Source organism: Medicago sativa, chromosome 3 (assembly GCF_051527215.1).
Source record: "Medicago sativa cultivar Bolivia chromosome 3, Bolivia_mono, whole genome shotgun sequence".
Lineage (NCBI taxonomy): Eukaryota > Viridiplantae > Streptophyta > Magnoliopsida > Fabales > Fabaceae > Medicago > Medicago sativa.
Window position 1 is genome coordinate 30485206 of NC_140751.1, and position 20258 is coordinate 30505463.

General features: G+C 34.2%; 1 protein-coding gene across 1 annotated transcript; it reads left to right on the forward strand.

Moving 5' to 3' along the window:
- The first annotated feature begins 17289 nt into the window (after window positions 1-17289).
- On the forward strand, window positions 17290-19317 carry LOC146937062 (uncharacterized). The gene is made up of 6 exons (XM_085749325.1): window positions 17290-17317; window positions 17427-17587; window positions 17651-17884; window positions 18255-18337; window positions 18434-18983; window positions 19177-19317. Exons 1-6 carry the CDS (start codon window positions 17290-17292, stop codon window positions 19315-19317), a joined length of 1197 nt encoding a protein of 398 aa, XP_085605451.1.
- The last annotated feature ends 941 nt before the right edge of the window (window positions 19318-20258 follow it).

A 20258-nucleotide genomic window follows, 5' to 3' on the forward strand; every position in this document is an offset into this window, starting at 1 on the left:
AGGGGGCGATGGTTATTCCCATTAATAGGCCGGAATCTTCGCGTGTGTCGGTGTCCTATGAGAGGCGGAAGATTGTGGCCCTTACCTCCATGGTTTTAGTATGAGTGAACGTTGCACACACCACTGTTTCTCGTGTGTGTGTAAGCCGAGTTAGACTTAGCTTGTTCTTCGGCTTGACAACATCAAGTGCGTGAAGCTTGCACTATGGTAACAGAACAAGCAGGTGTATGACTGAAATCAAACGTGAGACAGCATCAGCGGCGAAGCATCGCATGAAGAGTTATCACCACCATTGATTAGAAAGGAACAACAACAGACTTGCTTCTTTTGGTGTGAAATACGAATTCAATTGGGAATGGGGAAGACAGATTTAGGGTTCGATTGAAAAAATAATTGGGGAAGAAACTGGTTTCTGAAGAGATAAGAGAGGGATAAAGGAAAGCTATGGGTAAAAGCGTATTTTCTCACGTGTTTTGATTCAATAAGGGAAAAACAGTCATTTCCTGTGATAAAATCTGAGTCAGCAAGGTCGTTTCCCAGTCACTAGATGTCACGTATGTGCCACGTCTCTAATCACATGCCACATAGGTAAGAAATCTTAATTAGGACCAAATTTATAATGATTAATATTTGCAGTGGCAAATTGGGAGGATTAGTAAGTACAGGGACTAAAATTCAACCACGGCCTATTTGCAGGGACTATACACATATTTAAGCCTATACAAGATATGTACAAGATTGTTCCAAAGTCAACAAAAGTGTGTTTTCATCGGTAAAGGCAAAGGTGTGAATTGATAAGTGTTGGAATCCTGTTTCATTGAAGATGATAAGATAAGCCCATGCTAAAGTAGTCATTTCAAATTTGTAAAATTTCTAGCAAAGTTATCTTATAGATTTCTTCTAAGCAAAGAAAATATATATAAAATAAAAAATAAAGGACAAAAAGCTGGGGGACATACACCTGACCAACAAACACAAATCAAGCTTAAGAGGGTAATACAACCAAGATTAACAAAAAGTGGTATAATAAACCCAATAAACCTAAATGTTTTGCAAACAAATACACACCATACAACTGAGCGTATGCAACGGAGGACACGAAACCAGACTGCAAAAGAAATTGATACACAACATACAATCGAGTGTATCCAACGCGGGACACGAAACCAGCTTGTAAAAGAAATTGATGTGTGGAAAGCCGCAAGCATAGAAAATCAGAGAGGAGTCTCAATAGGATCAAACCCATCTTTTGAAACAGGCGAATGAAATGACCGCGAACACAGTAAAACTTACGTACCAACAACCCCCTATATAACATCACAACAAACGGCAACAAAACCTCCCTCAACAATTAAATTGATCCAAGTCTTCACCCACCACCAAAAGTGATAGATCTAAATGAAAAATACCCATACAGTATTTAAGAGAACCCAAAATAGACAGAGACCACTGCGACGGCACCGACGGTGGTTTTCAGAAGCAAACAACACCAACTCATGAACTTAATTGTTGGAAACCACAACATCTTAAGAAACAAAACGATGACGACAAAGGGATGACCCAAATAGCCACCGTTTATGTCACCGTGAGCTACCACAAACTAAGATCTGAGCAGTCAAAACCAACTCACCACTGTCCTGCAACAGCGAGTGGAGAGGGAAACGATCCATATTGGTAAGGCGGTGAAACGATAGGTGACCTTGAGACCAGTAAACAACCTTCATAAAGGCGGCCACCGTTGGTCAACACGTCGGCGGCCACTTGAACAATCCCAGTTGGGGTCAAAGATGATGACGCCATGCAAGAGAGGACACGAGTGCACCATCTCAGGCCAAACCTACATGGTGACTGAACTTATTTTGGTTATAAGGTGGATCTACTTAGAATTGAAATTGATGAGGAACTAGAAACTCTTAGTTTTAAGGTGATTCAGGAAGATATTGATTAACTACCATGGTATAATATCCTAGTAGAACTTGGAAATAAACACTAGATAGGATCTGAAACCTAAATTGAGTTTTAACTTATAAATTCAGGGTTAGTGCATGATTACTCTCTTAAACGTGACATATAACGTCATCTCATATCAAGCCATTAGAAGAAGAAAAAATGTGTTTGAAGAAATGACAATGTACTTCTTACTAGTTTTTGGGATCCATCCAGTTTTTGAGATGTTATAGTCAGTTAAAAGAAATTCAAGAGGATGGGTTATATGGTGGATATGGAACCTTGACGTAAAATCAGACAATAGAGTTTTATCCTCTTAAATGAAGAGCTGTAATATTTGGATAACTAAAGAAGTGTTTTAGTATGCACATCGTATCCCAAACCAAGGTGGTTGCTCTCAAATTCAAGCAAAATATGCAAGCCTAGATGGAGAAAAATTATTAAAAACATTAGATGAAAAATATTTACAGTGGACAATAACCTTAAGTTGGTAAAATATTTTTTTCTCTAAAAAATAAGGGTTATCGGTTACAATTTTGTGCATATGAGAAAACTGTTTATATCATTAAAAAAAGGAAAAAATTGTTCAAAGCACGTCTTGTAAAAGTATGAGATTGAATATGATGAGATTTCATCTCTGGTCACACACAATGTGTGTATTAGGGTTGTGTTAGATTTCGTAGCCAATCAGGATAAGCATTTAGAATAGGCTGATGTGAAAACGTCATTTCTACACCAAAATCTTGATAAATTTACATCGAGAAGCTAGAGGGTTTCATTGAAACTGGACATGTAGGCTAGTTTGTAAACTGTATCGGATCCCTATATGGTTTAGAGCAGTATACAAAGCAATGTTACAAACTCTTTGATTTTAAGTATTTATATTAGATACAAAATATGTGAGTATTATCGTTGTAGTTATGCTTGGATCATAGAGCATGGTTCGTTCGTTTATTGTCTTGTGATTGTATGTTGATGATATGTTGTTTGTTTTTAATCATTAACATGATGTAAGTAAACTGGTAACTATTTTGGAAAAGAGGTTTGTCATGGAAGACATAGCTACTGTTAAAAAGGTTCTTGGTATGTACATTCACAAGGATAGTGTTTTGAACAAATAGAAGAATTTATCCGAGGAGGATAAAGATTCTCATAGTGGTGGTGGATCGACAGAAGTGGGTTCTCCGACCGTTGATGGCGGTGCTTCGAGGATGTGCTCGTTGCAAACCTTTTGAGGAGAAGGGGGTGTTGTACCCATAGGTGCCCCGACGCCCAAGTCAGTAAAGTTTAGAAATGAGGGTTGAGAAGTGAAAGAGATTCTACCTTGGAGGCTGCGAGAAGCCTCCTAGAGGTGGGTGAATGCAGAGCCGTTGTAATGGCACACGTGTGTCCGACGGTTACGAAATCGAGGGAAGTGTAATCGCCAGTGAGATATTCACTGGAACGTGGAAAAAGAGACGTTGTTGTTTGTTTGAACTGGTCTCAGTTGCTCCGATGCACCCCCTTGTGGAGAAGGGGTGTGTTGCAAGTAAACTGTCAAATGCAGCATTTGGGCTTGATTTGTTATTGCCCATAAGCACGTGGGCCCAGTTCTTTGACCGGTCCAGAACATATAGAAACTGCTAGATAATTATGGCTATCTTAGTAAAGTTGTCTTTAAAACGTACCAATCAAATTTGGAAAGAGTAATCTTAAAGTTCTCACTTTAAACTCAACTAGATGAATCAAACGAAAGTTTGAGAAGTTTATTATTTTTGAAAGGTTCCTTGTGTGTGTGTTGTTTGTTGTTTAATGCGTACTATTGTTTGCACTAAACCATATTTGATATGAATGAAGGATATATACATACACACACACACACACACAATATATATATATATATATATATATATATATATATATATATATATATATATATATATATATATATATATAACATGATTTTTGTTTACTCTTATTGGAGGGCCAACCTGATAGATCAAGTCATTAGTTTAACTCATCGTGCTAATGCAAACAATTGAAATATATTACATGATATATGTCAATGTAATAAAATCTCTTTATAGCTTAAAGGACTAGAGAACTAAGTGTTTATTAAGGTGGAGTTTAATTGCATTGTGTCAATGACAGATCTATTTATTTGACAAATAATCAAGTGTAGTACTCCTAGACCATACATGTTCATGTGAACTTTGAAAATATCAAAGACCTACTTAAATCTAGGAAAATATTACTTGATAAAATTCATACTTTTCTAGGATTTATATTGTTGTATTAATCAAGTCGTTTATCACAAGGAACAAGTACAAGTATTTTGTGGAATTGTTATATGATTCACAATGTGAAGTAGAATCTGCAAAATTCATGCAGATTGTTGGATATGACTCATAGTAGTTTACTGATAAGTAGATGAATTATTGAAGCAAAATATTAATTACAAAGAAAATATCATAGGGATATTCAAAACATAACTACGTATCAATCAAAAACTAAGTATATAATCAAATATGACTATAAAGGAAAAAAATAAACAATGATTACAAAATTTGTGTCGCCCATTAAACTTTTATTTAATCATTTCATTTTAAAATGTACAATAAATTAATAATAGTGTTCAATAAATGTGAAAAACTTACCTCATTTGTGCATAACACAAAGTTATTTGTGGCAACGGTGGACTTCCTTTCCTGAAAACATTACTACGAGATTAATATATAAAATAATACTAAATATATGATATATGATAGGTTTATAAAATCCATTCACATTATTTGAAGTGTGATATATTATAGATATCTCACTGAATTTGAGAAGCGTTCAACTTAAATGTCCATGTTCCATTTCCGGGGGGTAGATAATCAAAAAATAATGCCTGAGGAAAAATGCTTGCATCGCCAAATATTGGTTCTCCTTTATGTTCTTTTGCGGGTCTTCTTGTAGCACTAGCATGCATTAGGAATGCAGGAAGGGCTTCGCATGCCTCTTTTTCTTTCCCAACAGGAAATAAGTGATTCCTTATATCTTGTACATTGATGTCTTTCCTACAAGTATTTGAAAACCAATAACTGAAATTTAGCATACAATGATAAGTTGAAAATACCACTTCATTTTAAATATATTGATAAATTGAGCCAATTATGAAACTATGGCACAAACACAACCACCAGATACTATAATAACACATTAACTTCGATAATAAATTGAGAAAAATAAAAAGTAATTGAATTTGTGAAACCTTAGGTATCGGCCATGGACAATGACATGTTTCAAACATCAGACACACTTTGAGTGTAAACTATCAATGATACACATGTATGAAATAAATCACCAACAAAGACACAAGATTGGACATGATATTAGTAATAAATGAGAACATAGAATCAATTAAACTAAACACGAGCTAGTGTTCTGTTTGTTTGCTACATAAACAAGTCTTCAATTTGAGGTATATGTCATACTCAGTTCAATAACAATTTCATTACTATATATATAAGGAATTACAAAGGCAATAAACTCAAATAAATATTCTATATACTAATGCATCCCCTTGACATATTTTTTTCTCAATGAATACTGTCATTTAGAAGAAAAAAATATCATTTATTATATGAATCTTACAAATTATGCGATCTGAATACCTCAAATCTTTGGTTCAAATACAGAATTATAAATATGTTCATAAAGTTCCATTTATAATTATATATGTCTTTTAAGATGAAGATCATTTGTTTAGATTACACTAGTTTTTGTCAAAGATTGCAACAATACTATCGTGATGCCTTGCAATAAATCAAATGATTTATAGTGAATCTATGAACAGCAATTGCAAGTTATAGTAACACATTTTATTAATAACTGACAATATAAAACAATGTCTAATCAAATAAAAGAGTACACTGCAAGTATACGACATGATACTTTGTAAGGGAGTTACCTCATTTTCGTAATAGGATTTTCCCCTAAATAAATGTTGCATACAGGACAATACTTCAATTTTTCTTCTCTGACCTTGGTATAAATGCAATCCTTGCAAACTAAAAGTCGAAAGAAGAAGAAAATTAGAAATTTAGAATCAAATTTTCAATTCTATTACATAAATATTCACAAAAAATACAAATCATCATAGTCAAACTCTAAAAAATTAGTCAGAAAGATAGAGAATCAGATCCTCTTCCATGGTCATGGTGCAACAAATTTACACTGAAAGTTTTAGCTATCTATTGTTACATTTTAGGAGAGGATCAGAGAGCATGAGAAAAACCATATCAAACTCAAATAACGAATTAAAAATGTAAATAATTTTTTTTTTTAGCAAAGACCTTTTTAAGAAGTTTGAATTTCGTATAATAATCAAAACATAATGGAATAAAATATAAACGCACATATTCAAACAACACTAACTAACATAATGATACATGACTTGTAAAATAAAAATTATGATACATGACATGCCAAATAACTACACACTAACATTAACCAAGATAGATATCTCACTTTGATTAACTAGATCAAATAACCACAACACTATACAAATATTAACATTAATATATTCAAAATAAAATAATCACTTTTAAAAACTTCATTAGTTTGTTATAGATTGTTAAGAAAATGAGATCCGAAAAACAAAATTAAAACAAGATCAAATCAGAAGTTGTTCTGAGCAAGTTCCCTAAAAATTAATTTCTAAATTATTGGTTATCAAAATTAATTATTTACAATATGTAACAAATGGGACCTATTTTTATTTATACAGAAATATTTATCAAATATTATCAGGATATGAATTCGGGATACTGAAATTAGGCATCCCACATTCAAACGTTCATAACATTGATGATAATTCAAACCAAATCAGATAGATTGTCCAAAAAGATGCTTTTTTTTGTAATTAAAATTATTAAGCTTGAATTTGGACCAAGTATTTTGAATTATATAATTAAAAAAAGAATATTTTGGACCACACCATCTTGATTGAACAATTATGAATATTCTGACCGTATGAATGCGAGAAATTCTGATAGCAGGGATTCCACAAAATATATACATATGACCAAAAATGAAAAAACACATAAAAGTTTGAAGTGATGTTTTAGATGTGAAGAGATTCTCACAAGTATGAAAGCACTCAATGATTGCAAAGATTGCAAAGAAGTTGGTTGCAAAGATTGCATGACAAACATTTTGCAATCTTCTGGCCCCTATAAAAAAAATTCTTTAACCTTGTCATCTCTCACGGCCTTTGAATGCAAATTTATGCCCACAACTTGATACGCTCTGCATCAGAAATTAACACAGATCCAAATAATTATTAACACTGAAACCAAAACCAAAGATTAATAAATAAATTAATAAACATGATTACACACTAAGTATTGATAAAAACAATTAATTAGGCATTTCTCAATGGAGAAATTAGGACTTGTTGGATCACCTGCACTAGACACAGGTTCGTACAATGATAGATTGTAGTTGACAATCTCAATCGTTGTTTTAATACATAATTTAATTTATATAACTAGTTAATAAACATTAAACAATTTCAATCAATAATTTAAGATTCAAAGATTGAGATTTGTAACTGCAATATAACTAAATCCGACTAATTGTGGGTATGAGAGTGATTTGTTAGAATAAAAAAGCAGAATAAGATGAAATTTGTGTTGTGAAAGGTGATGTGACGTGAGTGTTAGAATAAAAAAGCAAAATAAGATGAAACTTGTGTTGTGAAAGGTGATGTGGCGTGAGTATTAGAATAAAAAAGCACAATAAGATGAAACTTGTGTTGTGAATGGTGATGTGACGTGAATGGAGTGAGAAAATAAGAACATGAACTTAGACACCTGATGAGTACTTTATTTTCTCTTTCTTATGTTCTGGTCTTGGTTTTTTCTCAATCTTGTACTTATATATGGTTTTGTACAACGTCAAGATACCAATATATTGATACTGTGTTTTACTCTGTGTTAGGGAGCACCGTGAGACCCACCTGAGTTATGTTTTGTTTTTGTTTAATACTAATTAAATCATGAAATTTTTGTTTTAAAACAAATCCAACATTCTCCATATATATCTATTGTATTAAAAAAGTGTATGAAATAAAACAAATTTATACAATTTTATAGTAAAAAAAGTATATTAAAAAATGTGCTATATTAAAATAAATAAAATTTTCATTTATCAAATTCTTTATTAAAATATATTTAAAAAGGTATTAAAGTTTTAAAAATATGTATTAAGTAATATAAATTCTTATTATTTAAATATATTAAACAATAAATGTTTTAATTGTTATTTTACTTTAATTTATCAATTTTAAAGTATTTTAAAAAGTCATTAAATTAAAGTGAAAATTCTATACTTGAAAAGTGTATTAAGTAATATTTTTTATTTAAATATATCAACTAAGAAATGATTTATATTAAAAAAATATTAAATCAATTTTTTTTAAATAATACTAAATAAATTTATATTCGGCGGTGTTTTCGGCCCTCCATTGTAACACCACCATCAAACCACAATTGGGGTAGTCGTCGTCGGTTTCCATAATGACTTTTCAAACCTCTTGTCACCTTTAGGTGGTTGGTAAAGGTGAGAAAAACACAAGTGGGGGGGTTGAATTGTGTTAGCTTTTTTTTCTATAAAAAAACTAAGTCCAATGTTTCAGAGTCTGAGAGAGTTCAGAATCTGTAACAGAGTTCAGAGTCTTATGTAGCGGATAATGTAGAGAGAGAGAGAGAGAGAGAGAGAGAGAGAGAGAGAGAGAGAGAAAAGAGAAATACACAAAGCAATTATACAGGTTCCTTCCACAATCCGGGTGTAGTCCTGTCCCCCTTGCACTTCCAAGGAGAGTTCACTAAATCAATATCTGATTACTAATGATCAAGCACAAAAGCAAGAGACTTCCAACTACTCAAGCACAAAAGCAAGAGGTTTCCTATGCTTAAGCATAAACGCAACAGACTTCCTATGCTCAAGCACAAAAGCAAGAGACTTCTAGACAGACAAAATTACACAGGAAAATGTTTGAGGTTGAACACTTGATATACAATCAGTGGTGTTCACAATACAAATTAGATACAGACTCTTTAAGACTCTAAAATTTTTAAGGTATGAAAGTTGTTAAGAAATTCTAAGTGAATTTTGATGTGAAAACAATTCAGCAGAGTTTTGGCACTTGTAAATTGTTCTCGTCTCTTATAATCACCAATGATCTGTTGCTTGATTTGGTTATTGTCCTAGGAGAGAACAATTTCAAATTCATTCCTTGAATAGAGAATAACCAGCATAGACACAACTGTTATCTTGTACTATTGCAGACATGAAGAGTGGAGTAGTGGAGTAGTGGTTGTACAATTGTAATATGTCTTTTCCCTGCGCTCTTTAGTGGATAAGCATCTAATGCCTTCTAATTCCTATAAAATAGTCGTTGCTCCAGGATTTTATTTCCTCTGCAATGATGTGTCTTCAGAATAACAACTTTTAACTAATTGCAACATCCAGTCTTCAGACTATGTTGAACTTCAACTTCTGATGATCTTCAGACTCTCTGATGACGTCAGCTTGTGGCAGTCAACTTTTGATGGTCTTGAGACGTTGTTGGTCTTCAGACTTTGTCTTGCAACACAAGCTTCCTTTGTAAATTTTATTGCTCTCTTTTGTTCTTTCAGAAAAAAATACTTGAAATTAAGACTTATAAATTTTTGTCTATGGTCCTGCACACTTGAACAAATATTAGCATATCCAATTGACTTTTCCATACTTTGTTTTAAAATATGATTTCACAATTTTTCCCTTCTGGCATGCACCACAAAGTGAATCTGAATGATATTCAATGTCAGGTAAGCCTCTGACATGTTGTAACTTACTAAGCTTAGAGATTAATCTCAGTGAGCATGTCTCAACCTTCTGTGCCACATCCATTTCTTATCATTCACTGATAGAAGACAAACTACCTTCTAATCATCCAGTTCGGAAAAATTATTTTTACAGACATTATTTTTCCTCTTTCCTTTAAACGTTATGAACTTGTCATTCTTGTTGATTACTGTGCAGTTACTCTTATCAAACATTACATCATAACTACTATCACAGAATTGACTTATGCTAAGTAGGTTATGTCTAAGTCCATCTACTAACTACACATTATTAATAGAGATAGAAGAGATATCAATAGTTCCTATACCAATGATCTTGCCATTCTGGTTTCCTCCAAATCCCACAGTTCCTCCCTCTTTCATTATTAAGCTTAGGAATATAGACCTTTCTACTGTCATGTGTCGTGAGCTGCCACTGTCCAGGAACCATGACTTTTGACATTCCATTCCTCTTAAGCATATCTGCAGCATCAAGAATTTCAAACTTAGGTACCCATATCTTTATGGGTCCTTCAGGGTTAGTACTAAAAGTTTTAGTCTTCTTGTTTTGTGCCTTATGCTTGAAGTTGAGTGGCTTCTGTTCATTCAATACTTTAGATTTGGCACCTTTTGTTTTTGATTCCCATGAAGCAACAATTGTTTTCCTCCTCTAAAATTTAAGCTTTAAGACTTCAGACTCTGAGTTCTTCAGAACTTGAGATTTAGGTTCTGGTCTCTTCAAAATCTGAATCTTTGGAGTCTTAGATTCAGAGTTAGTCATAACCTTAGACTTAGAGTTCTTTGACGTTGAAACATTCATAGTCTTAGAGCTAGAAGCTTCAGGTTCTGACTGGATTACAATTTCAGACTCAACGCCTTCAGGCACAAAATAAGTTTTCAAACCTTCCTTAATGCATTCACAACATGATTTAAGATTGATTTCATTAGGTTTCCCTTCTGAAAAACCAATCCATTTACCATTGTTCTTATATATGATATAAATCATTGAAGCTACCTTGCTTCTGTCCATACCTGATATAATGAAATCTTCAAGATCAATCTCTTGTTTACTTAAAGATTTTTCCTCACACTTTTCTTTTAGTTTCTGACAAAGATACTTGAGTTTGCCTTCATAAGTTCTACAAATGAAGTCAAAGTTCCTAAGTTCTTCTTCAGATTCTTTCAGATCCAATAGAGTATTTTCTTGTTGATTCAATAATTCAACATATTTTTCTTTTAAATCTTTCAACTCGTTGGTTCTGTGTTCAAAGTGTGTGAGAAACTCTTTAAGAGATTCAATAATTTCATCTCTGGGGATTTTAGAATATACCTCATTTTCATCCCCAGTGTCTGTTTCAGGTTCAACATCTGAAGCCACTGTAGCCACTAACCCCACAGCTACATTTGCTTCATTTCCAGCTTCATCCTTATTAGACCCTGACTCACTATCCAAATCTTCCTAGGTGGCAATCAGACTTTGCTTGATATGTCTTCTAAACTTGTTGGATTTGAAGGTTGTTTTCTTGGATTTTTCTTTTTGATTTTTCCTTTTGTAGGTCAGGACAATCAGCAATGAAGTGTTCTGGTTTCTTGCAGTTGAAGCAGCCTTTTTTATCTTCTTTTCTTGAACCTTTATAACCACTGTTTCTGCTCAAAAATTTCTTGTTCTTCCTAGCCATATACTAAAGTTTGTTGGAAAGCATAGCCATTTATTCAACAACAGCTGGATCTTCATCAGACTTTCCAGCAGGAGACTCTTCTTCAGACTCATTGGCTTTGAGAGCTTTTGTAGACTTTCCTTTAGATGCTAGAGCAATAGTTTTTGGCTTTCTAGTAGGTTCATGTCATTTAGACCAATCTCATTACTTTTGAGAGAGCTTATAAGATCTTCAACCCTTAAAGTGTTTATATCCTTAGCTTCCTTAATAGCAGTGACTTTAGGTCTCCAACTAGCAAGTAAACTTCTTAGAATCTTGTTCACATGATCAAAAGCTACATAAATTTTCTTCAGTATTTGAAGTTCAGAGACTAGAGTCTGAAACCTTGAGTACATATCCTCAATGCTTTCATTATCTTTCATCCAAAACAACTCATACTAATGAACAAGCATAGTAGCTTTAGCTTCTCTGACTTTCTTATTACCTTTATAGTTTGAACACAAGGAAGTAAACATAACTTTAGCAGTAGATTTATCACTCATCTTCAAGTACTCCTTGTGAGGCAAAGCATAAACAAGAATGCCTCTGATCTTATGATGTTTCTTGTACAACTTCATCTGAGTAGGAGTGTGTTTCTTTCTATCAACATCAGCTCATTCTTCATCTAATATCAAGTCACCAACACCGTCTTCAAGAACATCCCATAGCTCTTCATCTAAACCCATAATGTGACTATACATTTTGGTTTTCCACCAAGAGAAAGTCTCAGGATCTCCATTAAATATTGGAGGTTTGTTTGAACTGGATGACTTATCTTCAGTGCCATAGTCATATGATACAGTATTATTACCAGTACTGCAACCTTCAACAGTTGACATGTTTTTCTCAGATCTTTCTCTGTTACACTGTTAAGTGCTAAGACAAACAGAACCAGAGCTCTGGTACCAACTGAAGGTGAGAAAAACATAAGATCGGGGGTTGAATTATGTTAGCTTTTTCTTCTTTTTAAAAATAAGTCCAATGTTCAAAGTCTAATAAAGTTCAGATTCTGGAACAGGGTTCAGAGTCTTATGCAGCGGATAATGTAGAGAGAGAGAGAGAGGGAGGGAGAGAGAGAGAGAAGAGAAAGACACAAAACAATTATACAAGTTCCTTCCACAATCTGGAAGTATTCCTGTCCCCCTTGCACTTCCAAGGAGAGTTCACTAAAATCAATATCTAATTACAAATGCTCAAGCACAAAAGCAAGAGACTTCTAAACAAACCCAATTACATAGAAAAATGTTTGAGGTTGAACACTTGATATAAAATCAGTGGTGTTTACAAATACAAATCAGATACAGACTATTTAAGACTCTAGAATTTCTAAGGTATGAAAGTTGTTAAGAAATTCTAAGTGAACTTTGATGTGAAAACAATTCAGCATAGTTTTGGCACTTGTAAATTATTCTTGAGTCTCTTTCAACCTTAAATTATTCACTCCTCTATATAGAGGTGTGAGAGATACGTTGAGGAATGCCAGCACATCAAGAAGAGTCGTTGTTGAAGCTTGATAATCACAAATGATCTGTTGCTTGATTTGGTTATTGTCCTATAAGGGAACAGTTTCAAATTCATTCCTTGAACAGTGGAGTAGTGGAGTAGTGGTTGTACAATTGTATTATGTCCTTTTCTTTCGCTCTTCAATGGATAAGCATCCAATGCTCTATAATTCCTCTGAAATAGTCGTTGCTTCAGGCTTCTATTCCTTCTGCAATGATGTGAATTCAGAATAACAACTTTTAACTAACTGCAGCTTCTAGTCTTCAGACTCTGATGAACTTCAGCTTCTGATGATCTTCAGACTCTCTGATAATGTCAGCTTCTGGCAGTCAGCTTCTGATGGTCTTTAGACGATGTTGGTCTTCAGACTCTGCCTTGCAACATAAGCTTCCTTTGCAAATTCCATTGCTCTCTTTTGTTCTTTCATAACTAATACTTGAAATTAAGACTAATAACTTTTTGTCTATGGTCATGCACACTTGAACAAATATTAGCATATCCAATTGACTTTTTAATACTTTGTTGTCATCAAAACTTAAAGGTGATAATGTTAAACACATTTTGTTCCAACAGTAAGACCTCACACGTAATGATCACCTTGTGACCAGTAGGTGCAACTCAACAATGGAGGGATAGACCGAAATCAACTGAGATAGTAATGCCCTGTACGTAAAGATCACTGTGTGATCAGCAGGTGCAACTTGATGAACCAAGTAGTTTAGAACGTCCCAACGGAGTCATCACTTAGATAGTCTTCTTAAGATAGTTAAACGCGACATGAATGTTATTTGATTCCAACAAATGAATAGAGGGGATTCGAAGAATCCTAACCGCTGTTTACATTTCTGCAACCAAAACAGGTAACTCGCTATGTTGCAAACAGATAAAATTGAAATCTCTAACCGTCAACTTCTTTATTTTATATTTTTTTTAACCAAATAAGTAACGTGAATTGTTTGGAAGAAACGACAATCCATATTGATACGATACTCTAGTTACTCTTTATTACTTGGTAAACGATTTGGTACACTTGCCTAATCCGACCATCAATATTTACTTTTGAACAAAATTCCTATTTCGATTTAGTCAAAATAGTTTTCTGAACTTATATTTTTTCCTATCAAATTTATGAAGATTCAAACATTTATGAGAAGTACTTCACAAATATGTCCTAGGATTTACCAGTTTGATCCTGCAAGTAACATTTTTTAAAATTAGTGATTGTTTACCAAAAACAACAGTAAAAAAATTGGCACACCCAGTGGGACCCTTTTTGTGCAAATCTTTTATAATTTCATTTCTTAGAATTTTTTCGGTGATAGTTTACCAAAAACAATAGTAAACAAATTGGCACACCCAGTGGGACCCTTTTTGTGCAAATTTTTTATAATTCCATTTCTTAGAATTTTTTCGTTTTGTTGGCACATTCTCTATGTCCATGAGTTATTCTCGAAGTTTAAGTGTGTATGCGTTTAAGAAGTGGTAAGGCCCTTCCTGAAATGGTACGACCAAACCCTAACAACGCTTCCACATCCAACACATAGAATAACGTCGGTTATAGTGGCGCCAATGTTTCAAATACTATTGGAGTAACTAATCCTGTACTAGTTTCGACAGTGATTGGGGTAACCGCTCTTGTGTCTGGTATCTTTGCGTGAGTGTTCCAATAACACAAGTGGTTACAAATCAGATCAATGAAAACTATGTTGATTCTAGATTCCCTTTTATGCCACAGTTTTCTTTACCAATGGTCATTTGGGATTACCCTTATGGTATGCCAACAACAATGATGGCAGGCCTATAGAAAAATGTGTCTACATACACAACAACGACATTTTCTCCTTATAATACTCATTTGGTGTGAATGTTTGCAATAAGTAATCCTGCTCGAATGATACAACCGTCCTTGAATACAACATCTCTCATTTCATTAAGACAACAGATGCATGAAAGTAACCATGACATGGTTAATATGCTTACTCAACATATAAGTATAGTGTTCAATCCTTTGATTCATAACACAAACAATAATTTTCAAATCCTAGCCAATCAGATGGGTCGAATTGCTGACTTTTTTTGTACCCCTCAAGTTTTTAATCAGCAGTTGCCTCAAGTTCAAAATACTAGGCCTGTTCAAAATTTGGACAGGCCCAACAATGCAGGAATCTTTGTAAATCGAGGGAGACAACAACCTGTTCCCCAAGTAGTTGAACCTCACATACACAAAGGAGTCGAAAGAAACCCATAAATAGTCTTGGTTAATAGGAATCAGAATGCTTACGAAGTGGTTAGAAATGTTGAACAAAATAATTTTGGAGGACAAAATAATTTGGCCCATATGGTCGAAAATATTTTAGCCCAAAATGGCCATAATGTAGGCTTACATAGACCTAACTTTGTGTCAATCATGTCTGGATTTGTATTACATACTGAACTTCCTATGGGGTGGGAAATCCCGAAGTTTACAAAATTTGCAGGGGACACTGCTGATTGATTGTCGAACATATTGCTAGATACTTAACTGAGGCATGGAATATAACAAATAGTGAGAATTTGAGAATGAAGTATTTTCCAAATTCTCTAATTGTTGGTTAAGAAATTTTGACTCTTCAAAATAGAGTGTGAACGTAGGCGTAATGGAAATTCTTCAGACCACTCTTTTAAAAACACATATGCCTGAACAGTAGATACAGTAGAAACTCTTTAATTTAATACTCGGTAAATTAATAAACTCTCTAAAATAATAAATTTGTCCGGTCCCGACTTGGGCCAATGTAAAAAATTGAAAAACTCGATAAAATAATAAGATAATAATTTTTCGGGAGATCCCTTTATAATTTTCGGTTCCAGGAAAATCATAAATTAATAATTTATAGAAACTGAAAAAAATATATTAAGAATACATTGAACACATTTGTTCCTCTTGTTTACATTTACTGTACTTCAAAAGTCATTATTAATTTCCAATGCATATGAACACAATAGTTACTAATTTACGTTGAGTTCCAAGGTTCGCTGCAAAGTAATTCTAAGAGGCAGAGACTAATTTGCCTTTTTGTTTGGTATGTACAGTATAATTACTTAAAAACTCTTTAAATTAATAATTATTAATTTATCGATAAATTAATAACTCTCTAAATTAATAAATTTCTCCGGTCCTGACATTATTAATTTATAGAGTTTCTACTGTAGTAACATAAAAAACAATATGGTGAAACCTATTGCGTGCCCATTCTTTTTCAACCAAAGGATTTTCACAAGCTTGCTTTTGTTACCTGAGCAATTATAACTTTCCAGATCACTTTGTCTGGTATAGCTTCGGGAATGGTTTCTTTTTGTGAAACCTAAAACGAAAGGAGATGCAAGTTATGGCGGCGACGGAACAATTACTCATCAGAGAGATGGCGAAGTTGGGTTCCTAAATCACAATGAGAGATGTGATTTAAGGTTTGCGGTTTGAACGGTTTTCTAAATCGTGGTTTGTGGTTACGATTCAAAATTTTTGGATTGAGAGTTTCCAAATAGTGATTTTCGATTCAGAAGCGCGGTCTAGGTTAGTTTTACCTTTTCCCACAGACGGCGCCAACTGTACTTGCAAAAGTACAAAAATGGAATATAGTGTTTAGATTGTTTATGTGATGCCTTGAGAAGGCTCTCAAGGGTGGTATTTATAGCCCTTCATGGGACTGATCTCTTGTGACTTAAGCCACAAGTAATGAGGGTACTTAAGTCTTTCTGCCGAGCTCTAGAGGCTTTTAGAAGCTGCTTTAGGTGGCGCCCTTGGAAGGGTGTGCCCTAGGCCTTAGAGCCTTTCTGAAGGGTGTTGAGGCCTCAAGGAGGGTCCTAAGACCCTTTGGGAGGATTCCTAGGTCCTTAGGAAGATATTGACGGTTCACAGCCCCCCAAGCACGAGTCTTGGGACAAAGCGAAGTGATGAATTTATAAAGTCGATTGTTCGTATAAGTCACCATACATCATTCCAGATGCTTAGGCGGCGCCATTAAGAGGACGCGCCTAAGGCCGTTTTGACCCTTCTAAAGGGCGTTGTGTCCTTATTTATACATTAACGGTCAACTGTGTAGATTATGATGTTATACATGAATGTAGTTGTTGTGAATGTTGTTTGAATTATGTTTAAGCAGAATGTGGTTTTGAAAGGTATCAAATTAACACAATGTGAATATATTTGATACTTTGCACATAAAGTGCCCAAATGAGAATTGCATTGATTATTTAGTTAGTTTATGTAGTTATAGATAATTGTAGTTTCACGGAATGATGATTAGATTATGTTTAAGTTCAACGTGGTTTTGAATGGTATTTATATTATGTTGTGAATGTTGATTAGATTGTGTTGTGAAGGGTTTTTAGATTTTATGCTAATTTTCTTTGTTCAATGATGTTAATTGTTTAAAATTTTGTGTAGATATGTCTGATCAGGAGCAGGGGCAGCAGATTAACCTAACTAGGATGATATATGGTAGACTTGCTATGAATAATAGCGTGAGGTGGGCAAGGGAAAATGCACATATCCCAAAGAGGGGAAGAGATAAAGGTCGGAAGGAGGATGGTGAAAGGACTTCTCAGGCTACAGAGCCTACACAATCACATGTGGTTGACCCGACGCAGTACCTGAATTATTAGGATCAGGTACAAGATGCCACTGATGGTGGTTATGACGACCAACATATTCCTGATGGTGGCGATATTGAGCAGGGCGAGGATGATGGTGTACCTGTATTAGACGTGGATGCCATTGCAGCTGTGACAGCCCCGCAAATATTACCTGATCAGCATCCCTCTCCTGGAGGACCTCTCAATACAACTATGATGTCCAATTATGCCGAGCATGTTGCATTGCGGTTGCGGTATAATTCAAATAATGTAAGTGTTATTTTTAATTGTATTAAATTTTTATAAGCAATACTTATTAAATAGTATATCAACATATTATATTTTGTTTTGTTTAAAATTGGCACGCGTAATTTAAATATAAATTGGCGTGCGAAATTTAAATTTAAAATGTCTCGCGTAATATAAAATTAAATTACATGTGCGTGCCAATTTAAATGTTTAACTTTTTAAAATGTGTTATGTCTTTTTTTTATGTTTTAAATGTGTTATGTCTTAAATTAGAAATACGTGCACCAATTTAAATGCGTGATTATTTCTTAAAATGTTCTATGTCTTATTTTTTTATTTAAATGTTTACAATGTTTATGTTGTTTTAAATATGTGTTTTTTATTATTTCAGATTCGTAAAAGCCGTAAAGTTAAACCCATTAATCATGGGGCTAAGATTTTGGATCTCCGACGTCCACATGATAATCAGAAATGGTTTTAGGATCCGATGAGGGCGAGCGGTCTTCATGATTTAATTTATACAGGCTACGCCAATGTGCCTCATGCTTTGATTATGACTTTGTGCAAGAGGTGGCATACCGAGACCAGCAGTTTTCACTTGTCTGTAGGAGACATGACCATTACTTTGGATGATGTCGTGTGTTTGTTGCATATTCCCATTGATGGGATCATGTTGAGCCATCCAAAGAAGGTGTCTCAAGCTTATGTAGTGCAGCTAATGGTGACACACTTAGGTGTGACACAAGCTGTTGCTATGAAAAATTGCAAGGATGAGTACGGTGCTAACGTTAGTTATAAGACGCTGACGACGTATTATGAGGACCACCTCGATGCTGCTATTAGAATGAGGGATGCACAGACGCTGGAGGATGTACATGAGAGGGATAGGCGTAGGATTGCTTGTGTGAAGTGTTACCTCTTGTACTTGGTTGGATGCTTGTTGTTTGGTGATAAAAGCAACAAACACATTGAGTTGATATATCTGACGACCATGGATGACTATGCCAGGATGCGTGATTATTCTTGGAGAGGGATGACATTGGCATACCTTTACCACTGTCTATCTGAGGTCTCTTTGCCTAATGGCAAAGCTCTTGGGGGATGTATTACACTGCTCATGGTAATAAATTGTTTAACACTTTTGAACCTTAACATTTTTTTTTTGTTTTTTTTTTCTTGGTAATAACTTATAAATTTGATTTGCTTGGTTTGTGTTGGTATGATTTTTGGCTCATTTTCCTAGTTTTTTCAGCTTTGATGAGAATCCATATTAAAGCTAAAACTATCTGATTGCGGCCAAATGGGCGATACAGAGGGGTCATCGAGAGGGGTTAACATATCGTTCATTGCTTGATCATCTGGGGTTTGATGACCTTACCTGGAGGCCGTACGAAGAACACAGGGAGATCCAGGGTTTTGAGGAGATATTTGGTATTCAGGCTGTTATATCCTAATTTTGGACCTAAAAATATTTGCTCAAAATGTTTTTTATCTCTGATATGTGTCTTCGACCTTTGAGAGATTACCAATTTGCTACTGTTTACCCTGATATTTTACTCTGCTGTATTTGCATATTTCTAATGTCTGTGTTTGAAAGTATTTTCAATTGTGATTTTGTCTGTGTTCTTCTGCATTTGAAACCATCCAAAGGTTTTTTCTTGCACTCCAAGTTATTTGAAATTGCCTCTGAGTAACTGCATATTTTTTTCCACATTTTATTTCAAAGTTATTTGTAAAAATCATGAAAAAGGGCATTTTAGTCATTTCCTGCACTCACACTCATTTTGGTCCCTGTAAATTGTCTCTGAGTCTTTCCAGTTAGTTTACATAAATCTTGTTTTAATTCCATGTTAAAATACCATTCAAAAATCGCATTTGAGTCATTTTGAGTCAATTTAGTCCCCAGGGGCATTTTGGTCATTTCACCCAAAATTTTGACAGAGAGGTATTTTAAAATACATCATTTTGTAATTGTTTCATTTTAGTCCTTTTGATTGATTTTATTTCTTTGGTTTCACATTACGTTTATTACAAATTACTTTGTTAAAACCAATTTTATTAATTTTTTTGCATTTTAGTCCTCAAATTTTTGCATTTTTAAGCCCTTTTCTTCATTTGCAGATTAGTCCTTCAGTTTTCTTATTTTGCAGAAAGGTCCTCAAGTCCAATAAATCCAAAGCCAAGTCACTCAGGTCCAGGGATAGGTGGCGCACTCCCATTGGCTCAAAAAATCACAGTTGTCCTATAAATACCGTCCATCTCATCACATGTGTCAGAGGGAGAACCCATTAATCACACGCCACATCACAAACACTTCCCATTTTCTCTCTCCATTCGGTTAAGATCAAAACCCAGAGAAATACCAAGAACGTGAAGAACAATCCAAAACCCTAAA

Excerpts from the sequence above, each read along its gene's own strand:
- LOC146937062 (XM_085749325.1), top strand. The coding sequence starts at position 17,290 with ATGTTTAAGTTCAACGTGGTTTTGAATG. Across the intron at positions 17,588-17,650 it reads ATGGTGAAAGGACTTCTCAG|GTACAAGATGCCACTGATGG; the intron begins GCTACAGAGCCT and ends TATTAGGATCAG. Across the intron at positions 18,984-19,176 it reads GATGTATTACACTGCTCATG|AGGGGTCATCGAGAGGGGTT; the intron begins GTAATAAATTGT and ends TGGGCGATACAG.